At 49.9% G+C, this 20,582-nt stretch overlaps 1 protein-coding gene across 1 annotated transcript in view; it reads right to left on the reverse strand.

The window, feature by feature from the left end:
* Positions 1 to 20,314, reverse strand: part of P3H4 (prolyl 3-hydroxylase family member 4 (inactive)) — a 28,450-nt gene extending 8,136 nt beyond the window's left edge. The window contains exons 1-3 of the mRNA XM_061575861.1: positions 18,534 to 20,314; positions 15,243 to 15,395; positions 9,769 to 9,940 (exon numbers count right to left, since the gene is read on the reverse strand). Of these exons, the coding sequence (XP_061431845.1) occupies positions 9,769 to 9,940; positions 15,243 to 15,395; positions 18,534 to 19,085 (877 nt within the window). The 5' untranslated portion in view covers positions 19,086 to 20,314. The remainder of the gene's footprint in view (positions 1 to 9,768; positions 9,941 to 15,242; positions 15,396 to 18,533) is intronic.
* Between the last annotated feature and the right edge of the window lie 268 nt (positions 20,315 to 20,582).

Consider the following 20,582-nt stretch of genomic DNA (forward strand, 5'->3'; position numbering starts at 1 on the left):
GTTGGGTGCAGTTGAGTGGGTGGGTGCAGTGGTTGCGTGGAGTCTGGTGGGTGGAGAGGTTGGGTGGAATGGGTGGGTGTAGTTGGGTGGGTGGGTGCAGTGGTTGGATGGAGTTGGTTGGGTGCAGTTGAGTGGGTGGGTGCAGTGTTTGGGTGGAGTTGGGTGGGTGGAGAGGTTGGGTGGAATGGGTGGGTGGAGTTGAGTGGGTGGGTGGAATGGGTGGGTGGAGTTGAGTGGGTGGGTGGAATGGGTGGGTGGAGTTTGGTGGGTGTAGTAGAGTGGTAGGGTGGAGTTTGGTGGGTGGAGTGGTTGGGTGGAATTGGTGGGTGCAGTTGAGTGGATGGGTGGATTTTGGTGGGAGCAGTAGTTGGGTGGAGTTGGTGGGTGGGTGTAGTTGAGTGGTTTGGGGGAGTTTGGTGGGTGGAGTGGTTGTATGGAGTTGGTTGGGTGGAGTTGGTTGGGTAGATGCCAAGGAAGAAGAAGACACGATGGGTAAGATCTAACAACATCCATTCAGTGCTCGCTGAGCTGCATTGGTTTTCGGTCGTTGAACGAATACGTTCTAAGGTCGCACTCATTCCACACAAAGTGCTCGCCACATATGAACCACAATACCATCCTGATCTCGTCAAGGAGCATAAACGATCACACGAACTCCGGTGATCCTCGCACCGGCTTACGGCTAACCATTGAAAAAAGGCGGTCACTGCATTGCGCAGTTTCAAATGCGCTTCTGCGGCCGTCTGGAACGCTGTTCCTTCCGAAATTAGGAAGCCACTGAAGCTATGCGCCGTCAAATCTAGATTGAAAAATAATTTATTTAGAACTGCTTTTTGTGTTTAGTTTGTTTACATTTCCCCGCACCTCCGACATTTTTGGCTCCTTTATGTCCACCTGGCACATCCAATTAGCACGGTTGGCTAAGTACGGTGCGAAAATGGTTCAACATACTTTCACGGACAAGGGTGGTTTAGAAACGGCGAGAGAGTCGGTTGGCTGGAGCTCTACCGGAAGTCAAATGATGGCTGAAAAGGCAATAGTGCGTCGGGGTGGTCATGGGTGCGTAAGCCATATGGACCGGTTTGATCTCAAACACCGGAAGTTCCTCTAAATGCTTAACTGCCCTCCTTTGTACAAGGCACTGTAAGATTGGCAGCTGTGCGTGCGTGCTGCAGATGGCCCTCCTCGGAGTTTCACTCTCAGTTTGCGGGGGCCTTGTTCTCTGGCTCAGAGACCCAGACCGATGCTTCCTACTTTAACAAAGAAGAACATGATACTGTCCTGTGCGATTGGTTTCATCACTGCCCTTATAAATGCATTATGAATTAATGTACACTGTACATTCATATTATTAATAATTACTTATAAAGCAGATCCCTTCCTAACGAGCACCCCTGTTAATGACTAATTGCTTAACGACGGGCCTTCATAGAGCCCAATGTGTAGTGTATAGTGTAGTGTATAGTGTAGTGTATAGTGTAGTGTATAGTAGTGTATAGTATAGTGTATAGTGTAGTGTATAGTGTAGTGTATAGTAGTGTATAGTGTAGTGTATAGTGTATAGTAGTGTATAGTGTAGTGTATAGTGTAGTGTATAGTGTAGTGTATAGTATAGTAGTGTATAGTGGAGTGTATAGTAGTGTATAGTGGAGTGTATAGTAGTGTACAGTGTAGAGTAGTGTAGTGTATAGTGGTGTAGTGCCTCCATAGAGCCCAATGTGTAGTGTATAGTGTAGTGTCGAGTAGTGTATAGTAGTGTAGTGTATAGTGTAGTGTATAGTGTAGTGTAGAGTAGTGTATAGTGTAGTGTATAGTAGTGTATAGTGTAGTGTAGAGTAGTGTATAGTTTAGTGTATAGTAGTGTATAGTGTAGAGTAGTGTATAGTGTAGTGTATAGTAGTGTATAGTGTAGTGTATAGTAGTGTATAGTATAGTGTATAGTAGTGTATAGTGTAGTGAATAGTAGTGTATAGTCTAGTGTATAGTGTAGTGTATAGTGTAGAGTAGTGTAGTGTATAGTGGAGTATATAGTAGTGTATAGTGTATTGTATAGTAGTGTATAGTGGAGTGTATAGTAGTGTATAGTGTAGTGTATAGTAGTGTATAGTGTAGAGTAGTGTAGGGTATAGTGGTGTAGTGCCTCCATAGAGCCCAATGTGTTCGCTTACTGACCATTCCCCTGTTAACAACGGGCTGTTGTAGGTACAGTAAATATTAATTAATGCCTTGATTAACCACGTTTCTTTTAATATTATTTGTTTATAATGGCTCAGAGACCCAGACCGATGCTTCCTTCTTTAACAAAGAAGAACATGCTAGTGTCCTGTGCGATTCTTTTCATCACTGCCTGTATAAATGCACTAGCTGTACTACCCGGCTTCGCCCGGGACTTGTATCCACCACGGCCGGCCGCCTTTGTCTCCCCAGTGGCGATGTTAATACGCCACACCAGTTACTCGTTTGAGGCTGAGTCGACCTATGTGAGGTTCAAATAATCTTGATCGGTGGTGGCCATGAGCGGGAATCTAACTCGGTTCGCCGGGTTGGTAGCGCAGCGTAGCGTTAACCACTACACCCACCGCTCCTCACACACACAGACGCACACACACACAGACACACGCAGAAACACACAGACAGACACAAAGACAGCACGCTAACCACTACACTACCGCTCCCCACACACCACACACGCAGACACACACACAGAACACACACACAGACAGACACACACACACAGACACACAGACAGCACGCTAACCACTACACTACCGCTCCCCACACACCACACACGCACACACACAGACACACACACAGACACACACACAGACACACACACACAGACACACAGACACACACACACACACAGACACACACAGGCAGCACGCTAAGCACTACACTACCGTTCCTCCTACACACCACACACGCACACACACAGACACACACACACAGACACACACACACAGACACACACACACAGACACACACACACAGACACACACACACAGACACACACACACAGACACACACACACAGACACACACACACAGACACACACACAGACACACACACACAGACACACACACACACATAGACACAGGCAGTACGCTAAGCACTACACTACCGTTCCCCCTACACAACACACGCGCGCGCGTCCATAGGTACACATACACGCGCTTGCTGCAGACACACACATACACACACATACATAACCGCACATACACACAAACACATACACACACATGCATACACACAAACATACACATACATACAAACACACACATACATACACACAAACACATACACAATACACACACACATACATACAGACACACACATACATACACACAAACACATACAGACACATACATACACACATACATACAGACACACAGACATACACATAAACACATACACACATAGTCATGACCCGGCTTTGCCCGGGACTTGTATCCACCACGCCCGGCCGCCTTTGTCTCCCCAGTGGCGATGTTAATACGCCACACCAGTTACTCGTTTTGAGGCTGAGTCCCTCCCTCGCCACTCTGCCTCCCTCGCCACTCTGCCTCCCTCGCCACTCTGTAGAGGACGTGAAATTTGTATGAATTTACCGCAGAGTGGCGTGTTGGGTGTCGAGGCCTAGCACCGTGCAGAGCCTCCCGCCTTGCCTGATTTTCCCACCCGGCGAACGCTGGGTACGGGTGCCGGTCCCCCCCCCCCCCCCGCGCTATTAAAAATGGCGTCCACCCCGCGGAAAAAGTTGCTACTCGTTGCCAGGGGCAACCGCCGTCCAATGAAAGCGGCGAAGGCGTGGCTAGCCGTTGCCAGGGGCAACCGCCGTCCAATGAAAGTGCAGTCCACACACACACACAGACACACAGACATGAACGATTTTATATATATAGACTAGCTGTACTACCCGGCTTCGCCCGGGACTTGTATCCACCACGGCCGGCCGCCTTTGTCTCCCCAGTGGCGATGTTAATACGCCACACCAGTTACTCGTTTGAGGCTGAGTCGACCTATGTGAGGTTCAAATAATCTTGATCGGTGGTGGCCATGAGCGGGAATCTAACTCGGTTCGCCGGGTTGGTAGCGCAGCGTAGCGTTAACCACTACACCCACCGCTCCTCACACACACAGACGCACACACACACAGACACACGCAGAAACACACAGACAGACACAAAGACAGCACGCTAACCACTACACTACCGCTCCCCACACACCACACACGCAGACACACACACAGAACACACACACAGACAGACACACACACACAGACACACAGACAGCACGCTAACCACTACACTACCGCTCCCCACACACCACACACGCACACACACAGACACACACACAGACACACACACAGACACACACACACAGACACACAGACACACACACACACACAGACACACACAGGCAGCACGCTAAGCACTACACTACCGTTCCTCCTACACACCACACACGCACACACACAGACACACACACACAGACACACACACACAGACACACACACACAGACACACACACACAGACACACACACACAGACACACACACACAGACACACACACACAGACACACACACAGACACACACACACAGACACACACACACACACATAGACACAGGCAGTACGCTAAGCACTACACTACCGTTCCCCCTACACAACACACGCGCGCGCGTCCATAGGTACACATACACGCGCTTGCTGCAGACACACACATACACACACATACATAACCGCACATACACACAAACACATACACACACATGCATACACACAAACATACACATACATACAAACACACACATACATACACACAAACACATACACAATACACACACACATACATACAGACACACACATACATACACACAAACACATACAGACACATACATACACACATACATACAGACACACAGACATACACATAAACACATACACACATAGTCATGACCCGGCTTTGCCCGGGACTTGTATCCACCACGCCCGGCCGCCTTTGTCTCCCCAGTGGCGATGTTAATACGCCACACCAGTTACTCGTTTTGAGGCTGAGTCCCTCCCTCGCCACTCTGCCTCCCTCGCCACTCTGCCTCCCTCGCCACTCTGTAGAGGACGTGAAATTTGTATGAATTTACCGCAGAGTGGCGTGTTGGGTGTCGAGGCCTAGCACCGTGCAGAGCCTCCCGCCTTGCCTGATTTTCCCACCCGGCGAACGCTGGGTACGGGTGCCGGTCCCCCCCCCCCCCCCCGCGCTATTAAAAATGGCGTCCACCCCGCGGAAAAAGTTGCTACTCGTTGCCAGGGGCAACCGCCGTCCAATGAAAGCGGCGAAGGCGTGGCTAGCCGTTGCCAGGGGCAACCGCCGTCCAATGAAAGTGCAGTCCACACACACACACACAGACACACAGACATGAACGATTTTATATATATAGATTATGAACGAACGTACACTGCACATTTAAATTCTTCATCATTCCAATTTCTGTGCTGATACTTAAGACTTGCTCTTCAGGAGGTTTTTGCATTATGATGTTTGGCAAATACCATGAATGAGTGGTAAACTGGAGTACCTAGCAATAACCCATACGATGGGATAACCCTGACAGTTCCCGGCGTATTCAAGCCACACACAAAACAGAGTGAACACAATTTATTATAACGTGGACTAAGTCCATCGCTGTACTGCCATCTTCTGGTCACTGGTGGTCACCATTCCAAATTCTAAGTAGGCTCGATCCTGCTTAAGCTTCAGAAATCTGACAAAATTGGGTGCATGCAGGGCCATTTGGTCGTAGGCTATGAACACTTTCCCATTCCGATGACGTACGTGTTGTGTTCCGATGATGTACACGTATGAATGGAAAGAAAAACGAAAATAACTTTCTCAAACCGAGGCTCGCAAAAGGGCATGCGAGAGGGGGGAGTGTGGCACAGTTTGGCGCCAGCTATCATAAGAGTGCGGTCGTGTCACTACAGTTCTCTGCGGTGAGCGCAATCTCTTTAAAAACAACGTTTGCTATGTCACTTTGAATAAAATTAGCGATGAACCGCTTGCGCGCTCTGAGATTCAGCGGTGAGAATGGGACACCCTCCCTGCAACTTGCGGTCGTCTCAGAACGGGAAAGGGTCAAGTGGGGATGAGTATCAAGGGTTAAAGATCACCCTCTCCCCCTTCTCCCTCTCCCTTCTCATCTCCCTTCTCATCTCCCTTCTCATCTCCCTTCTCCTTTCTCCGCTCCATTCTCATCTTCCTTAAAATCTCCCTTCTCATCTCCCTCTACTCCCCTTCACTCGCCCGCCACTCCAGCAACAAAGGCTCTTATGCCGAAGCTCCTCGTCAACCTTCACTCAGCGGGAGGTTGCGCATTCTTCTCCGCTGCCCCCATTGTTTGGGACCACCTCTCCCTGGCCGTCCATGCTGTCGATGGCCTGCCCATCCTCATCTCCTCTGCCTGTGACTGACTGCCTCTTATCTAAAATATATACATATATTTATGAAATCAACTAATATCTCGTATATGCTTTCCTTTTCCCGGTGATGGACGTGTCCCAGGTGATTTGGTCATAGGCACCAAATCTCGCTCAGAAAGCGTCCAATCTCGTCAGACCTCGGAAGCTCATCAGGGTTTTGAGCCTGGGTAGCGCCTGCTTGGGTGACCCACAATGCACAGCAGGTCGTCGTAGACTGCTCGCCTATGTGGTAGGCAACAGTGGACAATCCAGAAAATTCCATTGCTGTACTATACTTCTATTGCCCCCCCCCCCACCCCGCATTCTGCTTTCACCAATCCGCATTGACCTACTGTGGTGGGGAGAATGCTCAAATAGCCCCCACGACCCACCCAGTGTAGGGCGGCCCCCTATCAAGGAGTGGATTGGCAAGGGGTTTGCACACGTCCCACTCGTTTGTATGATGTCTTGATGATGCAGTTGTGATTTAGAAGATTGTACAAATCAAAACTGTATTGTGGGGGGGGGGGGGGCTGGCAAGATCGAGAAGGGGGGGTGGGGGGGGGCTGGGAAGACCGAGAATGTTTTGTTGTTGTTTTGGCTGCCTTGCCAAATCTTTATAGATCGTGCTTATGTAATGAAATATTTCGTTACTTATCTATATTCAGCGACTTGCTTACCATTTTCTCTACTTTGCACTCCTATCGTGTGTCTTTGTCGTACTGTTTGCTGTTGTAACGTTGTGGACCCACCCGCACCGGACGTGTGCAAGAGAGAAGAGCTTCATAAGATCATCGGATCTCTCCGGCAGCCTAAATAAAGATTCTGATTTCTGAGATGGCATCGATGCATCCGTTCCATGTAAGTAAATAAAAAATAAACGTACAAAACTCAGCGGACAAAACACAATTGACACTTGCACACATCCCACACTGTGAAACGTCCTCCGTGCGTTTAGTCGAAGCCACGTGGGGTCGCGGAATAGCGGCTGATCTCTCGTCCAGTTCACGTGGATGGCACGAATGGCTTTCCCGTTTGCTGACGATGCACGTCCAGATTAATCTGTCTGCCGCCAGAGAGCCAAAGGCACGTGGGGCGCCGTGATAACACGACAAAACGACAAATATCACTACAGTATTGGAGCAGAGGCTCAGAAAGCCGAATTATCCACCTTGAGGATGATTCTTAGGGTTTAGTGTCATTGCCTGTGGCTGAAAGGAACAGACTAAGGCATCTTTAGGTTATTAGAGTTCAGTGTTAATGCCCGAAATTCAGAGAGCCAGACAAACGGCACACCTTATGATTATTATGGTTCAGTGTTTATGCCAAACTAAGGCGTCTTTAGGGTTCTTGGGAGTTTAGTCTCAATATTCCCCAGGCTCATAGAGACTATTTCGAACACGGTACAGCCACGGAGAACAACGCAGCTTCATCTAAACCTCAGGTGAGAGTTGTTTTTTTTCCTCCAGGAGAGCTCTGCTCTGCTCTCCTCTTCTCTGCTCCTTTTCTCCTCCTCACTCTTTCATTCTGCTCCCCCCCCTCCCCACCCCGCCCTGCGGCACAGTCGCCCCCGAGCCACAAGCCCATTACCGGCGCTATCCACGGTCAAACGACACAGACCCCTGCACCCTTTCTACACGTAAGGAAATCTGGCAGCCGGGGCCGCATGGATCGTGGGACGCGGACGGGGGAGCACGTAGCCACGACGGCACAGCACGAACTCGCCGAGCGCGCGCCGAGAGCGGGACCCCAGCCAGCGAGCGGCTCGCCGGCTTCACGTTCAGACGCGACGATTTTTCGTGGAACACGAATCGCTCTCCTTCTCTATCTCACGCTCCACGTGCTCAGGCTGCCCTGGGCTCGCGTTTGCTAACCAGCCACGTGCGGGGAGCTGGTATCCCCTCCCCACGTGTCGAGCCGATGTTCCACGCAGCGAGCGGAGTTGACCACCATACGACACGCGCTGGGCTGGCTCAACTCTAAGGCCCACTGAGCTGTAAAGTTATTTTTCAGAAGTGATCTGCCTATCACAAATGATAGCTCAACGAAATGGCTTATCACGTGAAAATGTATCGCAGCCAAATACTCTAAACGCATGATGTTGATTCTAACTGCGGAGGGAAAAACCGGAGGACCCGGAGAAAAATCCTCGCGGCCACAGGGAGAAGAACACGCAAACTCAAAATATACAGTAGGCATCAAGGTCGGGATCGAACCCACGCCCTCCTGCATACCAGGCGAGGTAGTTAACATCTCCTAGCCACCGTGTTTGCCGCGAGTGCCACATGCACAGGGAACATTCGGCGTTCCCCCTTTGACTGACCTGCCACGTGTACGCCAATCCTGCCATGTGCTGGGCTGAGCTGCCACGTGCACAGCAGCAACAATAGCCACCGTTGGCCATGAAGAGATGATGATATCACTCACAGCTTTGGTGAGGCTAGGTGCACTTTGAGGCCACGTGAAGTGTGGAAGGCTCACTGCTGGCAGGAGGTTATGGCATCAAACAGACCCAGGTGTTACGAGTTAAGACTTAGATGCACTCACTACCCCGCGTTTTAACTGCACACAAAGCACTAAATGCACGTAGACCAAGATCCCCCGTATAACCCACACAGGCTGTTGGGGAAAGTGCAGTAAGCGAACACCTATGAAGATCGGCACAGCACATGAGGGGGTGGGTGGCCAGCACCATTCCCGGTCGACTTTGTCTCGACGAGCAGCGATGTTTACACACCGCACCAGGTACTCATTTGAGACTGAGTCGACCTAGGAGAGGCCCAGGACCGGTTCAGATAATCGTCACCGGCGTTGGTCGTGAGCGGGAATCGAACTCGGCTCGCCCGGTTCGTAGTGCCGCGCGCTAACCGCTACACTATCACTCCCCATATAACTATATATACACACCATACACAAACACACAAAGGCAAACACTATATACACAGGTTGCAAAAAATTCCCATACATTGGCTGTTGGAGTGAGAGTGCTATTTGTGAGCACCTATTAAGGCAGCTACACTGACACACCAGAATGCAAAGACCAAGGAGAGGCCCATGACCGGTTCATATAATCGTCACCAGTGTTGGTGCCCGTGAGTGGGAATAAAACTCAGGTCGCCGGATTCGTAGCGCGGCTCGCTAACTGCTCCCCGCACAGGGGCGCACATGCACATGGCCGCCGTCACGTGCGCAGCGTGCGGCAGTGTGCGACAGCGGCGAGTGCACCTCCGATTAGCACGGTTGGTCATGTACGGTGCGAAGGAAGTTCAACGCACGCACGCAGGCGCAGCATCCCTGCCGTGTGCCGGGCCCACCTGCCATGGAGGCGTAGAAGTCCTGGAAGGTGGTGACCTCGCGGCCGCCCTCGCACGCGCTCGCGCAGTCGTGGAAGGCGTGGAGGTAGCCGGCGAGGGCGCGCTCCATCTTCTCCACGCACGCCAGGTGATCGCCCGTGCCGTAGGCGCGCACTGCCTCGCGGTACAGCGTCTGAGCGGCCACGGAGGGGAATTTAGAAAAAGAATGAACGCCGCAGCATTACGAGACGGCAGGGTGCATTAGCAGAAGTAATAATAATCTAACATTTCGATTTAAAGCTTTCGTGACTGCAAGGATTCATATTCTTGGTTCTTTCGGTAAAGTCCCCTAGAAGGGAAATAAAAAAATAATAAAAATAAAAACATTATATAAGTAAATTCTCACAATGGTTGCTTGCGTTGTGGCCTAAACGTCGTGAGAATTTTGTTATATTATGTTTTTATTTTAATTATTTTACTATTTCCCTTCTACGTGACTTTACTGAAAGAACCAAGAATATGAATCGCAATCATTTACATTTTCGAAGTGGCACATTCATCTGGAGATCCAAGTGCGCCACTGTGCATCGAAAGCAGGGAATACACTGAAGCTGCAGGGTTAACGGCCAGAACTAGCGGGTACAGGCCAGTTCGAAGAGGTGAGGTTTTCAAGACGGGAATTAAATATGTTGGAACGACTCCGATTGTCCTTATCGTCAAAGCATTCCAAAGCTGCTTGATAAGTGGCACAGGCCCTGGTAATGCTTTGCTCACATTTGAATCCTGGTCGTGCTAATCAGTGGCGAACATTTTATTTTATTCTGGTCTAAGCGACTCCTAAGTTGACTCGGCCTAAAATAAGTATTGAGTGCGGTTTAGCAAGGTCAGCTGTGGGCTGAGATCGGAGTGGTTGGGTGTGTGGGCGGTGCTATCCACTCCCCGAGTTCAGTGTCGTCCCAACAGCTCCTGCCTCCACAGAGGGGTCTGTTTTTTATTCATGTGGAGCTCTGCCTCGCTCAGCACATGTAAACGTAATTGTACCTTCCTGAAGACATGTGCAAGTGGGAGAGCATGTGCGCGTGGATGGGTGTGTGCGCATGTGTGGGCAGAGGAACGACGCTCACAACAACGAGCGGAGCGCCTGGGTGGCTAAAGCACAGCAGGTTGGCACAGTAAGGGGCACAGGTGGTGCATCAGCCAGTCATCTCAGTCAACCCATGGCACCTGGGTCTGTCCCGTGACCTCCTGCCAGCGGGCGTTCGACACTTCACATGGCCTTAACGTGCACATAGCCTGGCACAAGCGTCGTGGTGATGTCACTGCCACTTAGTGGTGAATGGCGGTTGTTGTTGTTGTCTGTGTATGGTAGTCGGGAGCAGTTCGTGTGGCGATTCGCGCACTGCGCTACATAACCAGTAACCCAAGTTCAATTCCCACTCACGGCCAACACCAGTGACGAATATCTGAACCGGTCCTGGGCCTCCCCTAGGTCAACTCCGGCTCAAATGAGTATCTGGTGCGCTTTGTAAACGTCGCCACTGGGGTGACAAAGACGGCCGGGCGTGGTGTTGGCCACCCAACCCCTCGTGTGCCGTGCCGGCCTTCACAGGTGCTCGCTAACAGCACTTGCCCCTACAGTCTGTTTAAAGGCTATATGGGGGGAATCTTTGTCCATTGTGTTTGTGTGTCCATGCGTACGTGCCAATGTGCACATGCTCCAGGACAACACGTGTGTGCATGGGCACGTGCGTGCCTGCACGCCTCTCGCACATGCAGACTTCTCAAATGCGCGCAGCCAAAGAAAACCAGGGCGAGCATTTGCCCTCGCGAGCAGATTAAATTAATTCTCAAAAAAGGCGCACATGTTATTCCGTTACTTTAAAGAAAAAGTAAAAACAATTTACAGTCCGTTGGTCAATCCACTGCTAAATGAAGGCATCCATATGCTGCTTCAGTCTTGGAGGCGGAGGGAGGGGGGTTGACCATACTTCACCACGCTGGTCAAGTGTAGGTTGGTGAACGAGCCTGTGGGGGAGGGGGGGGGACCTAGAACCGATGAGATATCACTGGCCGCTGATGTCAGCCATGGCCGGGTATCAAACTTGGTCTCCGGGTTTCATCATTGGAGCGCGTTTACCACTGCACCACCACTCCCCTCGTGGGAAGAGATAGTCTACGAGCCCGGACCGGGTACTTCACTTGTCGGTGCAACCCTGAGGTGGCATGGCTCGAGTGCTTCCAATTACGATTTCAAGTTGTCGTGACTGCAGGGATTCATCTTCTTGGTTCTTTCGGTAAAGTCACGTAGAATGGAAATAATAAAATAATAAAAATAAAACATAATAAAATTATTCTCAGGACGTTTCGGCCACAACGCAAGCAGCCGTCCTCAGGTGAAGAACAGGTTTGTCGAGGAAACAGACTCTGTCTTCTCGACAGACCTGTTCTGAGGACGGCTGCTCGCGTTGTGGCCGAAACGTCGTGAGAATTCTTTTATTATGTTTTATTTTTATTATTTTATTATTTCCATTCTACGTGACTTTACCGAAAGAATCAAGAAGATGCTTCCAATTATTTCACGTGGTCAACACCGGTGAATTATGTGATAGCCGTTTGGAATTTAGTCGAGTTATTAAATAATTCACTCTCCTTTAGCCGTATTAATAACCGTGTACCGCTATGTGCTGCTACCTTAGGTGATTACCAATTCTGCCCCTGGCCCCATTGGCGTGATAAGAGAGGAACAAGAAGCGAAGGATGAATGTGCGGCCGGTGTAAATCACGAGCGTGGAGCAGATGGCCAGTGAAGAGCCAAGGAGGAGACGGGGAGGGCCCAGGAATGCAAAGAGCCCTGCAGGAAGTGGGGAGGGTAGAAGCCAAGACGGGAAGTGGGATGGCCCAGAGGAGGAGAAAAGTAGGCAGTGAGAAGAATGAGTCGCTGGTTGAGCCGATGCAAGGAGGACACGGCCAGGAAAGGGGGGGGGGTGGTGCAGGGTCAGGGCTACGTGGAGGATGAGGGCGGGAGGGGGAGAGGCTCGGCCATGTCGCCGCCGTGTGGTTTGTGTACTTGCGCCTGTGGTCTGTGTTAAACAGCTGTTGGGGAACCGGTCCACTACATGACAACGTTGTTCCTATTAAATCGTTGGCAAATCAGGGGGGGGGGGGGGGGCTCGTTTTCTTTGCTCGGCATGGCCGGCCTCGCTGTGCCGACAAACAACAGCGGGGTCAATCTGACGTGCGCAAGCAGAAGAGGCCTATATTGATTCTAGATTTGAAGCTTTCGTGACTGCAAGGATTCATATTCTTAGGTTTTTTCGGTAAAGTCACGTAGGTACAAAAAATAAATTAATAAAAGTAAAATGAAAATCACGACGTTTCGGAGGCAACACAAGCTTCCTGTCTTCAGGTGGAACCGTCACAGCCACGACAGCTGTATCACGTAAATGAGAGATTACAAGAGCTCCCACTCCGTATATATAATGGTTGAAGAGGGGAAGGGCCAAGTACGGCACACTTTTTATTAGGCCTATATTGCTTGTGGTCAACAAAGCAATACTGCTGGAGTGTGTTCAAACAAATCTGCACGATCAATACGGGTGCGGGAAGGCCTTCATCTAACGTTGAACTGACCGTGCGCCGTCAATGATCACTTTATTCATTCCTCACGCTGCATCGGAATAAAGTGCCACACATTGCACAGTGTGCCAGTGTTAATGAGACCTCAACTGCTACCAATTAGCGATAATTTTCTTCAAACCGTACCTTTATATATGTTTTAATCCTTTAAAACTGTGACTGTTCATTACTAAGCCCTCTAAGAATTCTGCAACGAACAAAAGTGAATTAATAACAAAATATTTATACGATCGTGTTTCAACGGTAACCGGCACGCGCCGAAATTTCACACAAGACGCCTCCTCAGAGGTTCTGGCGATTCCCCACACAGAGCCACTGTGGCCCAGAGGTCGCAACCGGGTACCCGATACCCGTACCCTACCCGATACCCGGCTACCCGTACCCGGCCGGGTACGGGTACGGGTACCCGTTTGCGACCCTGGTGCGGCCGGGTACGGGTAGACCGTGAGTCACTGATGAGTAACTGTTTGTCACTCATTTCCCAACGTCTTGTCTCTTCTCACAATTCAAGTTCCTAAAATCAACCCACCCGCGCCTGCAACATGGCTTCATCCCAGAGGTCGCAATCAGGTACCCGATACCCGTACCCTACCCGTACCCGGCCTGGTACGGGTAGGGTACGGGTACGGCCGGGTACGGGTACGGGTACCCGTTTGCGACCCTGGTGTGGCCGGGTACGGGTACGGGTAAGGAATCAAAGCCCGTTTGCGACCTCTGCTGTGGCCCCCCCAAGACCTCAATGCAGCCTCACAGTCAATCAGAGAGTTGCCTCGAGTGATACGGGGTCACGGACGTCGAGCAAACAGCACGCCGACGCCACCACTGCCACTCTCAAGACAGCCCCACTTTCATCGAGGCACCTTCGTCCGTGGGGCTCGCTCTATCCCTACCTCCTATCCCCACCCCCCCCCCCCCAAGTTTCCGTTAGCATCATAAATCACAGTGGGCACGTTTTAAAATAAGTCAAAAAAATATCCCAAAGTGCCGCGATTGTGAAAAGGGGCAGTGAGTGAGAGGCCCCGTTTTTTGACACGCAAGGTCTCCCGCATTGCCCATTTGCACACCGGGTGGCACAAACCGCGCCTTTGTGCTACGTCCACTTACATCAGGCTGGAACCCAATTATAGGGTGGTAATCTGAGAGGTGGGAGCGAGGTAATGAAAGGGGGTTATCAAAAAATATTTTTTACAAGGATGTGGTAATTATGATATTAATTATTAAATATCCCGCGTGCCTTCGCTCGTACACTGCAGCATTTGTGCTAACTACACACGGGATATATGGGGTGTGTGTGTGTGTAGTACATGTACATGTATGGCCCTTTGTCAATCCACTGCTGGATGAGGGCCTCTCCAAGCCGTAAATATAATGTGGGTCAATTGACATTTCACCATGATGGTCAACACGTGAGATGGTAAAGGCAGGGTGCAGAGACGTGGAAGCAACACAGTACAGTACAACATTGCACTGCCTTCTGCAGCCCACAATGTACGCCCTCCAAACTACAAATAAGCGGGCTCATAAGTGACACCAGAAATGTTTGCACGCGTGGTGGAATCACTTGCGATGATTGATTTGAACTCAAAAGTTGGCTCGCTTTGTCACCGGCCGCTCACACGCTGGCGAATGGCACCACAAGACCGCTATTCACCCGCACCGGAGCCCAGTTACTCTCCGCGTAATGTCGCGCACATTTGGTGGCCGGCGATGCGGTCGCAGCTCCACATTTGGTGGCCGGCGGTGCGTTCGCGGCTCTCGTGCGCTTTCGACACAAAGGCGACAAATAACGTGCAAAGCACCCCAGAAGAATAATCGGCGACCCACGTGCCGCGCCACGCACTCCGCCGCTTGCCGGTAACCTGGAAGGGATCGGCTTCCAGGTCTCGCAGGTGCTTCTCGCTTGCGCCGGGCTGTGTCCAGAAGAAGTGCAGGTTCTTCTGTGCCATCTCGTCCTCGGGGTTCCGCTGCAGGAAGGTGTACGCCGCCGCCATGGCTGCTGGGAGGTTGTCCGTCTGCGGCGGGAGACATTGCGCGGAGGATATATAATTCGCGCGAGCAACTGCCATCGCCGCCCGGTGTTACAGCCGCCGGTAAAAGTCCGCTGGACAAAAGTCAGTTGCAGCGATTTCCTCGAAAATGCACTGTGGTAAGACACGGTCGTAAAGTGGATTCTATTGGCAGCAATGGTATTCTGCTAAATGCTTGCAGATATGGTTATGTGCCTATCTGCTAGATGTGGAGGGATTTTTACGAGGTGGGCAACGATTATTTATTGTCACGATCCATGCCGCAATGCAAATCAACGTTAATTTTGGTCTAATTTTTGTCTGTCTTGTCCCGATAGTTTTGTACGCTCCATTCGCCTAAATAAGTCTATTTAATGTTCTTGTAACTTAATTTGCAATTGGACTATGACGAGTCTAAAAGTAATCTGCCCGAGGCCAACTTACTCTCTAGGGAATGTGTTAACGTTGATTTATGTTTGAGCAATGATTTCAATTTCTCGTGTGATGCAGTTGTTTGGCTCTGATGTTCATTTCCTTCATTGCTGTACTCATTGCTGAATTTACTTGTTTTCATTTTGTCATTTATAGTAACCCAGGGCACTCTTGCCAGAGGTGGGACAAAGTCATTGTTATGCAAGTCCAAGTCGAGTCTGAAGTCATCAAATTCATGACTCGAGTCTGACTCGAGTCCAAGTCACATGACTCGAGTCCACACCTCAGAGGTGGGACAAAGTCATTGTTATGCAAGTCCAAGTCGAGTCTGAAGTCATCAAATTCATGACTCGAGTCTGACTCGAGTCCAAGTCACATGACTCGAGTCCACACCTCTGACTCTTGCAAATTAGACTTCACTGGTATCGTGTTCTCACCTGGTTAAACAAATAAACTTTAACTTGCAAGTGTAATTCATTTCTGCCAATATTAATACCTAGTCAAATTCTCACACACTTGGTTCAATCAATTCTAAATCTATTTCAATTGAGGCCTTCTTAGATGCGTAGTCCTTATATCCGGCGTGGCATTGCATCAGGCTTCTCCACTGGTGGCCCAGACTACTGGCTGCATCATTGAGCCAGCATGTGCTGCAGGTAGTGTTTTATATTTTACAACCGAATGGGGAGATTGGCTGCAAATCAATAACATTTACTGCGTGGTTTGAGAGGTCATAAGATGCCACAACCAGACATAATTGTTTAATGCCTACATAACAAGTTTCTTATTCCTATTTAACAGTATTATTGTTGGTGTGTTTGCAAAATAGCATGGGGGCAGTGGGGCGGGGGTGGGGGAATAGCGGGCTTGTGGTGCTAACACAACATAACCACAGTTTAATGAAAACACTCTCTTAAGATTCAGCGAATTACACGGTAAGAAGGCACTTGTGGTGGACTATCAAGAGAGTGTGTGGGTATGGAAACATTATAACGAGGCTTCCAGTGGTAACAAGCACACAAACTCCCGGCCTTCATAACAAACAGCACTGGCGCGCTATGTGTGCCATTCATTTACAATTGTTTGTTCACCTGCCTGGACAAGGCCTCTCCAGCCTTTCACAGCTTGACTAAGAGGCCAGCCAGGGCACAGGACAAGAAGTCACCGCAAGACATTCCTTTACACACACCCAATTGCTAGTATTTACAGGCCTCACCTGATTAAATATGTCTGAACTCTCTCCTGAGGCCCTCTCGTCTTGGTCAGCAGACCTCGACATTGGCAATTAGTTCCTGAACATGTTACCATAGGCAAGTAACTTGCAGCCTGCTGCAGGGCTATACTGCCAGAAGGCAGTTGTACTGCATGTACAATGCTCCAGTTCCGATACTCCCTGCCTTCACCAATCCGCACTGACCAACGCGGTGAAGTATGGTCATCATTCCCATGACCTGCACTCCGCACGGCATGGGTGGGACCTCATCCAGCAGCAGGTTGACAAAATAGGCTGTCCGTGTACTGTACACTAAACTTTAAATGAATATACATTCAGCAAGTACACTGCTAATTAGTGATTAAAGTCATTATAATGGTATTACTGTGCAGTCAAATATATGTGTAGTAGTTAATTCTAAATTATAATGCTGTCTGTGGTTTTAACCCATAAAGGACATTCAATTATATAAATATTAAATAGAACTCGTGTCTAACGTGGGGTTGAGCGGTGGCGAGATGGGTAGTGCAATGCCCTATCAACCCAGCGACCTGTTTGATTCCTGGCCACAGCTAACAGTGGCAAAGTGGTATCTGAACCAATCCTGCCCACCCCCCCCCTCCCACAACCTCCCCAGTTTACCAACCTGAACTGACCAGCGTGGAGAAGTATGGTAAAACGACCCTCATGACTGACACGGCTATGGAGAAGTCTCCATCCAGCAGTGGGTTGTACAGAAGGTAATGTAAATCGTTATTTAACGTGGCATTTGTTGCAAGTCACTGAAAAAACAGAGTGCAACTTTTACATATTTTCTTCATCTGCTGCGTTGAATAGCAGAAGATCCCATGGTCACAAGGTCCATTCCCATCTTTCAGATCATTAAACATGTATACTTGAACTTTTTGCCCCCAAAAGTGTATATTTATATTATTTGGGTCTTTCGATAAAGTCACGTCGATATGTTCAAAGAAAATAACAAAAATAACAACCTATCTACGTGACTTTACCAAAAGACCCCAAAAATATGAATTCCTGCAGTCACGAAAGCTTTAGTGTCTATTTATGTCTCACTTGATGTCTCTCCATCCCCTAGGTCTCTCTGTGGATGCATCTCTATGCCACTTCCCCTCTATGTTCCAGTGTCTGCCTGTGATCTCTCCATGTGTCTCTCAGATTGTCTGTGCACCCTCTGTCTTTATCTCTGCATATACATTTGTCATTGGTCCTGGCCATCTCACCCCACGTGTCTCTCTGTTTCTCTACGCGTTTATGAATCATTGTCTCTTTCCATCTCTCCATGTATCTCTCTCCATCCACATCTGTCTCTCTCATTGCATGCCTCTCTATCTCCGCGTCTCTTTCCCTTGTGCATTTCATTTTCTCGCTCTGCAACCACCAATCTCCCCGTCAGCACAGGGCCCCACCGAACAGCTGGCCAACAACACAGCGCTCACAAAGCCAACTCTGCCACCACCGCACCCTTCACACAGATGTACCTTGTAGTACGCAATCTGCAGGTACTGGTAGGGCGCCCTGCGGTCAAAGTCGGCCAGCATCTGCGGCGACGGCTGTGCCGCACGGAAGGCGGGCAGCATCTCCCGGCACCGCTTGAGACACTGCGCCCTGCGGAACACGACGCCCAGCGCCCTCATCTCCCCCTCGACGGCACCACCCTGGGGGGGGGAGCCGGGCCGAGCGCCCAGTCCCAGCTCCATGGGCAGGGATTGGGGCCCCTGGCCCGGCGTGGCGCGGCTGCAGTTGCGGCGGCAGAAGGCGAGGCTGTCACGCACGAAGCGGTGGAGACGCAGGGCTCGCTCCAGGGAGCTCAGGCACGCTCCCCACTGCTCCGCCTCGTACTGCCGCAGGGCCAGGGCGTACGCCGCGTCCAACGAGCCCAGCTCGGCGCCCGGGAAGTTCAAGAAGTTGTAGTTCTCGTACTGGGAGCGCACGGGAGCTGGCAGCACCAGCAGCAGCAGCAGCAGTGGCAGAGAGGCGAGGAGCAGCTGGGGCAGCGGCGATGAAGTAGGACGAGTGGAGAGACGTGCCATGGCTAAGGTGTCACTCGTTGTCACGTGTTCCTCAACCACCTGAACAAGGTGCTCAGTTGCTGGAGGGTCCCCACACCTGGAATATCTGGCCAATGTCGAGGCGTTGGAGTGTCCCAAGATCTGGAATATCTCACCAAAAAAGTTCACGCACTCGAGTGTGCCTGTCTACGTTCTAGGATATCTGACTAAAATTGTCAGAAATTGTAGTGTCTCAAAATCTAAAATGCCTGATCAAAATTCTCACCCACCCAAGTGTCTACATCTATTCTATATCTAACCAATATTCAAACACTGCAGTGAATTTATGAGTATGTGTTTCCTTACTACACACTTTTTCGAAAGTAATATGCCTCAATTAAATACAGTATTACAATTGCGATATCAACGTTTTACATTTCAAATAAAGGCCACTTAACGAAACAAAACAATGAATGTTTTTACCTAAATCACTGCAATATTCTCGTGCAAAAAGAACTGTTAATTGTATTTGTAACTTTCAGTGAGATGGACTTTCACAGCAAAACCTACAATGCACCACAGTACTAGATTATATTAAATATGTTTAGTGTTCATGCCATACGGGCATATACCATACAATGCACGTTATACTATGCCGTGGACAGTGTAATAACCTCTAACGATATAATTATGTATTGTTCCAGGACAAACTCTATTGGACATATGCTGGAAAACTATATACGTAATGCACTCGAAAGCCCTTGTACAATACAGCCACACACAGTACTATTAAACAAAAGCATGACTTAATTGCAGCATATACTGCCTAAAGTCCTTCGTGAAGTCTATGCATCGGTTACACAAATCAATCTTCGTCTAAGCAAAGTTCCTCCTCTGAAAAACAATATGCGAATGTACACTCGGGTCACGCAGAGTGTGTACCAAAAAAATGCTTATGCCCTATCTGGGCTGCCTGATCCCCTGTGGCTGGCTGTACGCACACTGCAACCCACCCAAACGAGCAAAAAAAGGACCGAACAATTTATGTTGACAGCCCACCGATACCTCCACAGTCCTGACCGGCTGGCCTTGTCGGGGTGGGAGGGGGTTTTTGCTGCCACAGCTGCACGACACACACAACACACAAAGAGATGACGGTGACGATAATGAGGCTGAGATAAGCAAAGCTGATGGTCGGTGTTGCGTTGAACTTCGTGGCCGCCGTGAGTTTGGAGTGGAAGAGCCCCAGTGTTGCTGGAAGGAGGCGCAACTTTGTGTGGGTGGGTGGGGTGGGTGGGTGTACCCAGATCAGACGAGGTGGATGGAAGGAGGGGATCAGGGGCGGAGTTGCCGTGATGGATTTGCTTCGCGAGAGCCGTTCGGGAAACAGCGCCTCTGGCTCTATAGTGGTTGGAGCCGCATTCTTGTCCTCTTTCTCGCCGAGATGGCCTGGGGATTTCGGGTTAGGGTTTGGTTCCTACTGTAGGGTTGTGAGTGGAAAATGCAGGGGGTGGGTTTGTGTGTGGGGGGGGGGTTAAT

This window comes from Lethenteron reissneri, chromosome 7, assembly GCF_015708825.2.
Source record: "Lethenteron reissneri isolate LAM-NWPU_2019-01 chromosome 7, ASM1570882v1, whole genome shotgun sequence".
Lineage (NCBI taxonomy): Eukaryota > Metazoa > Chordata > Hyperoartia > Petromyzontiformes > Petromyzontidae > Lethenteron > Lethenteron reissneri.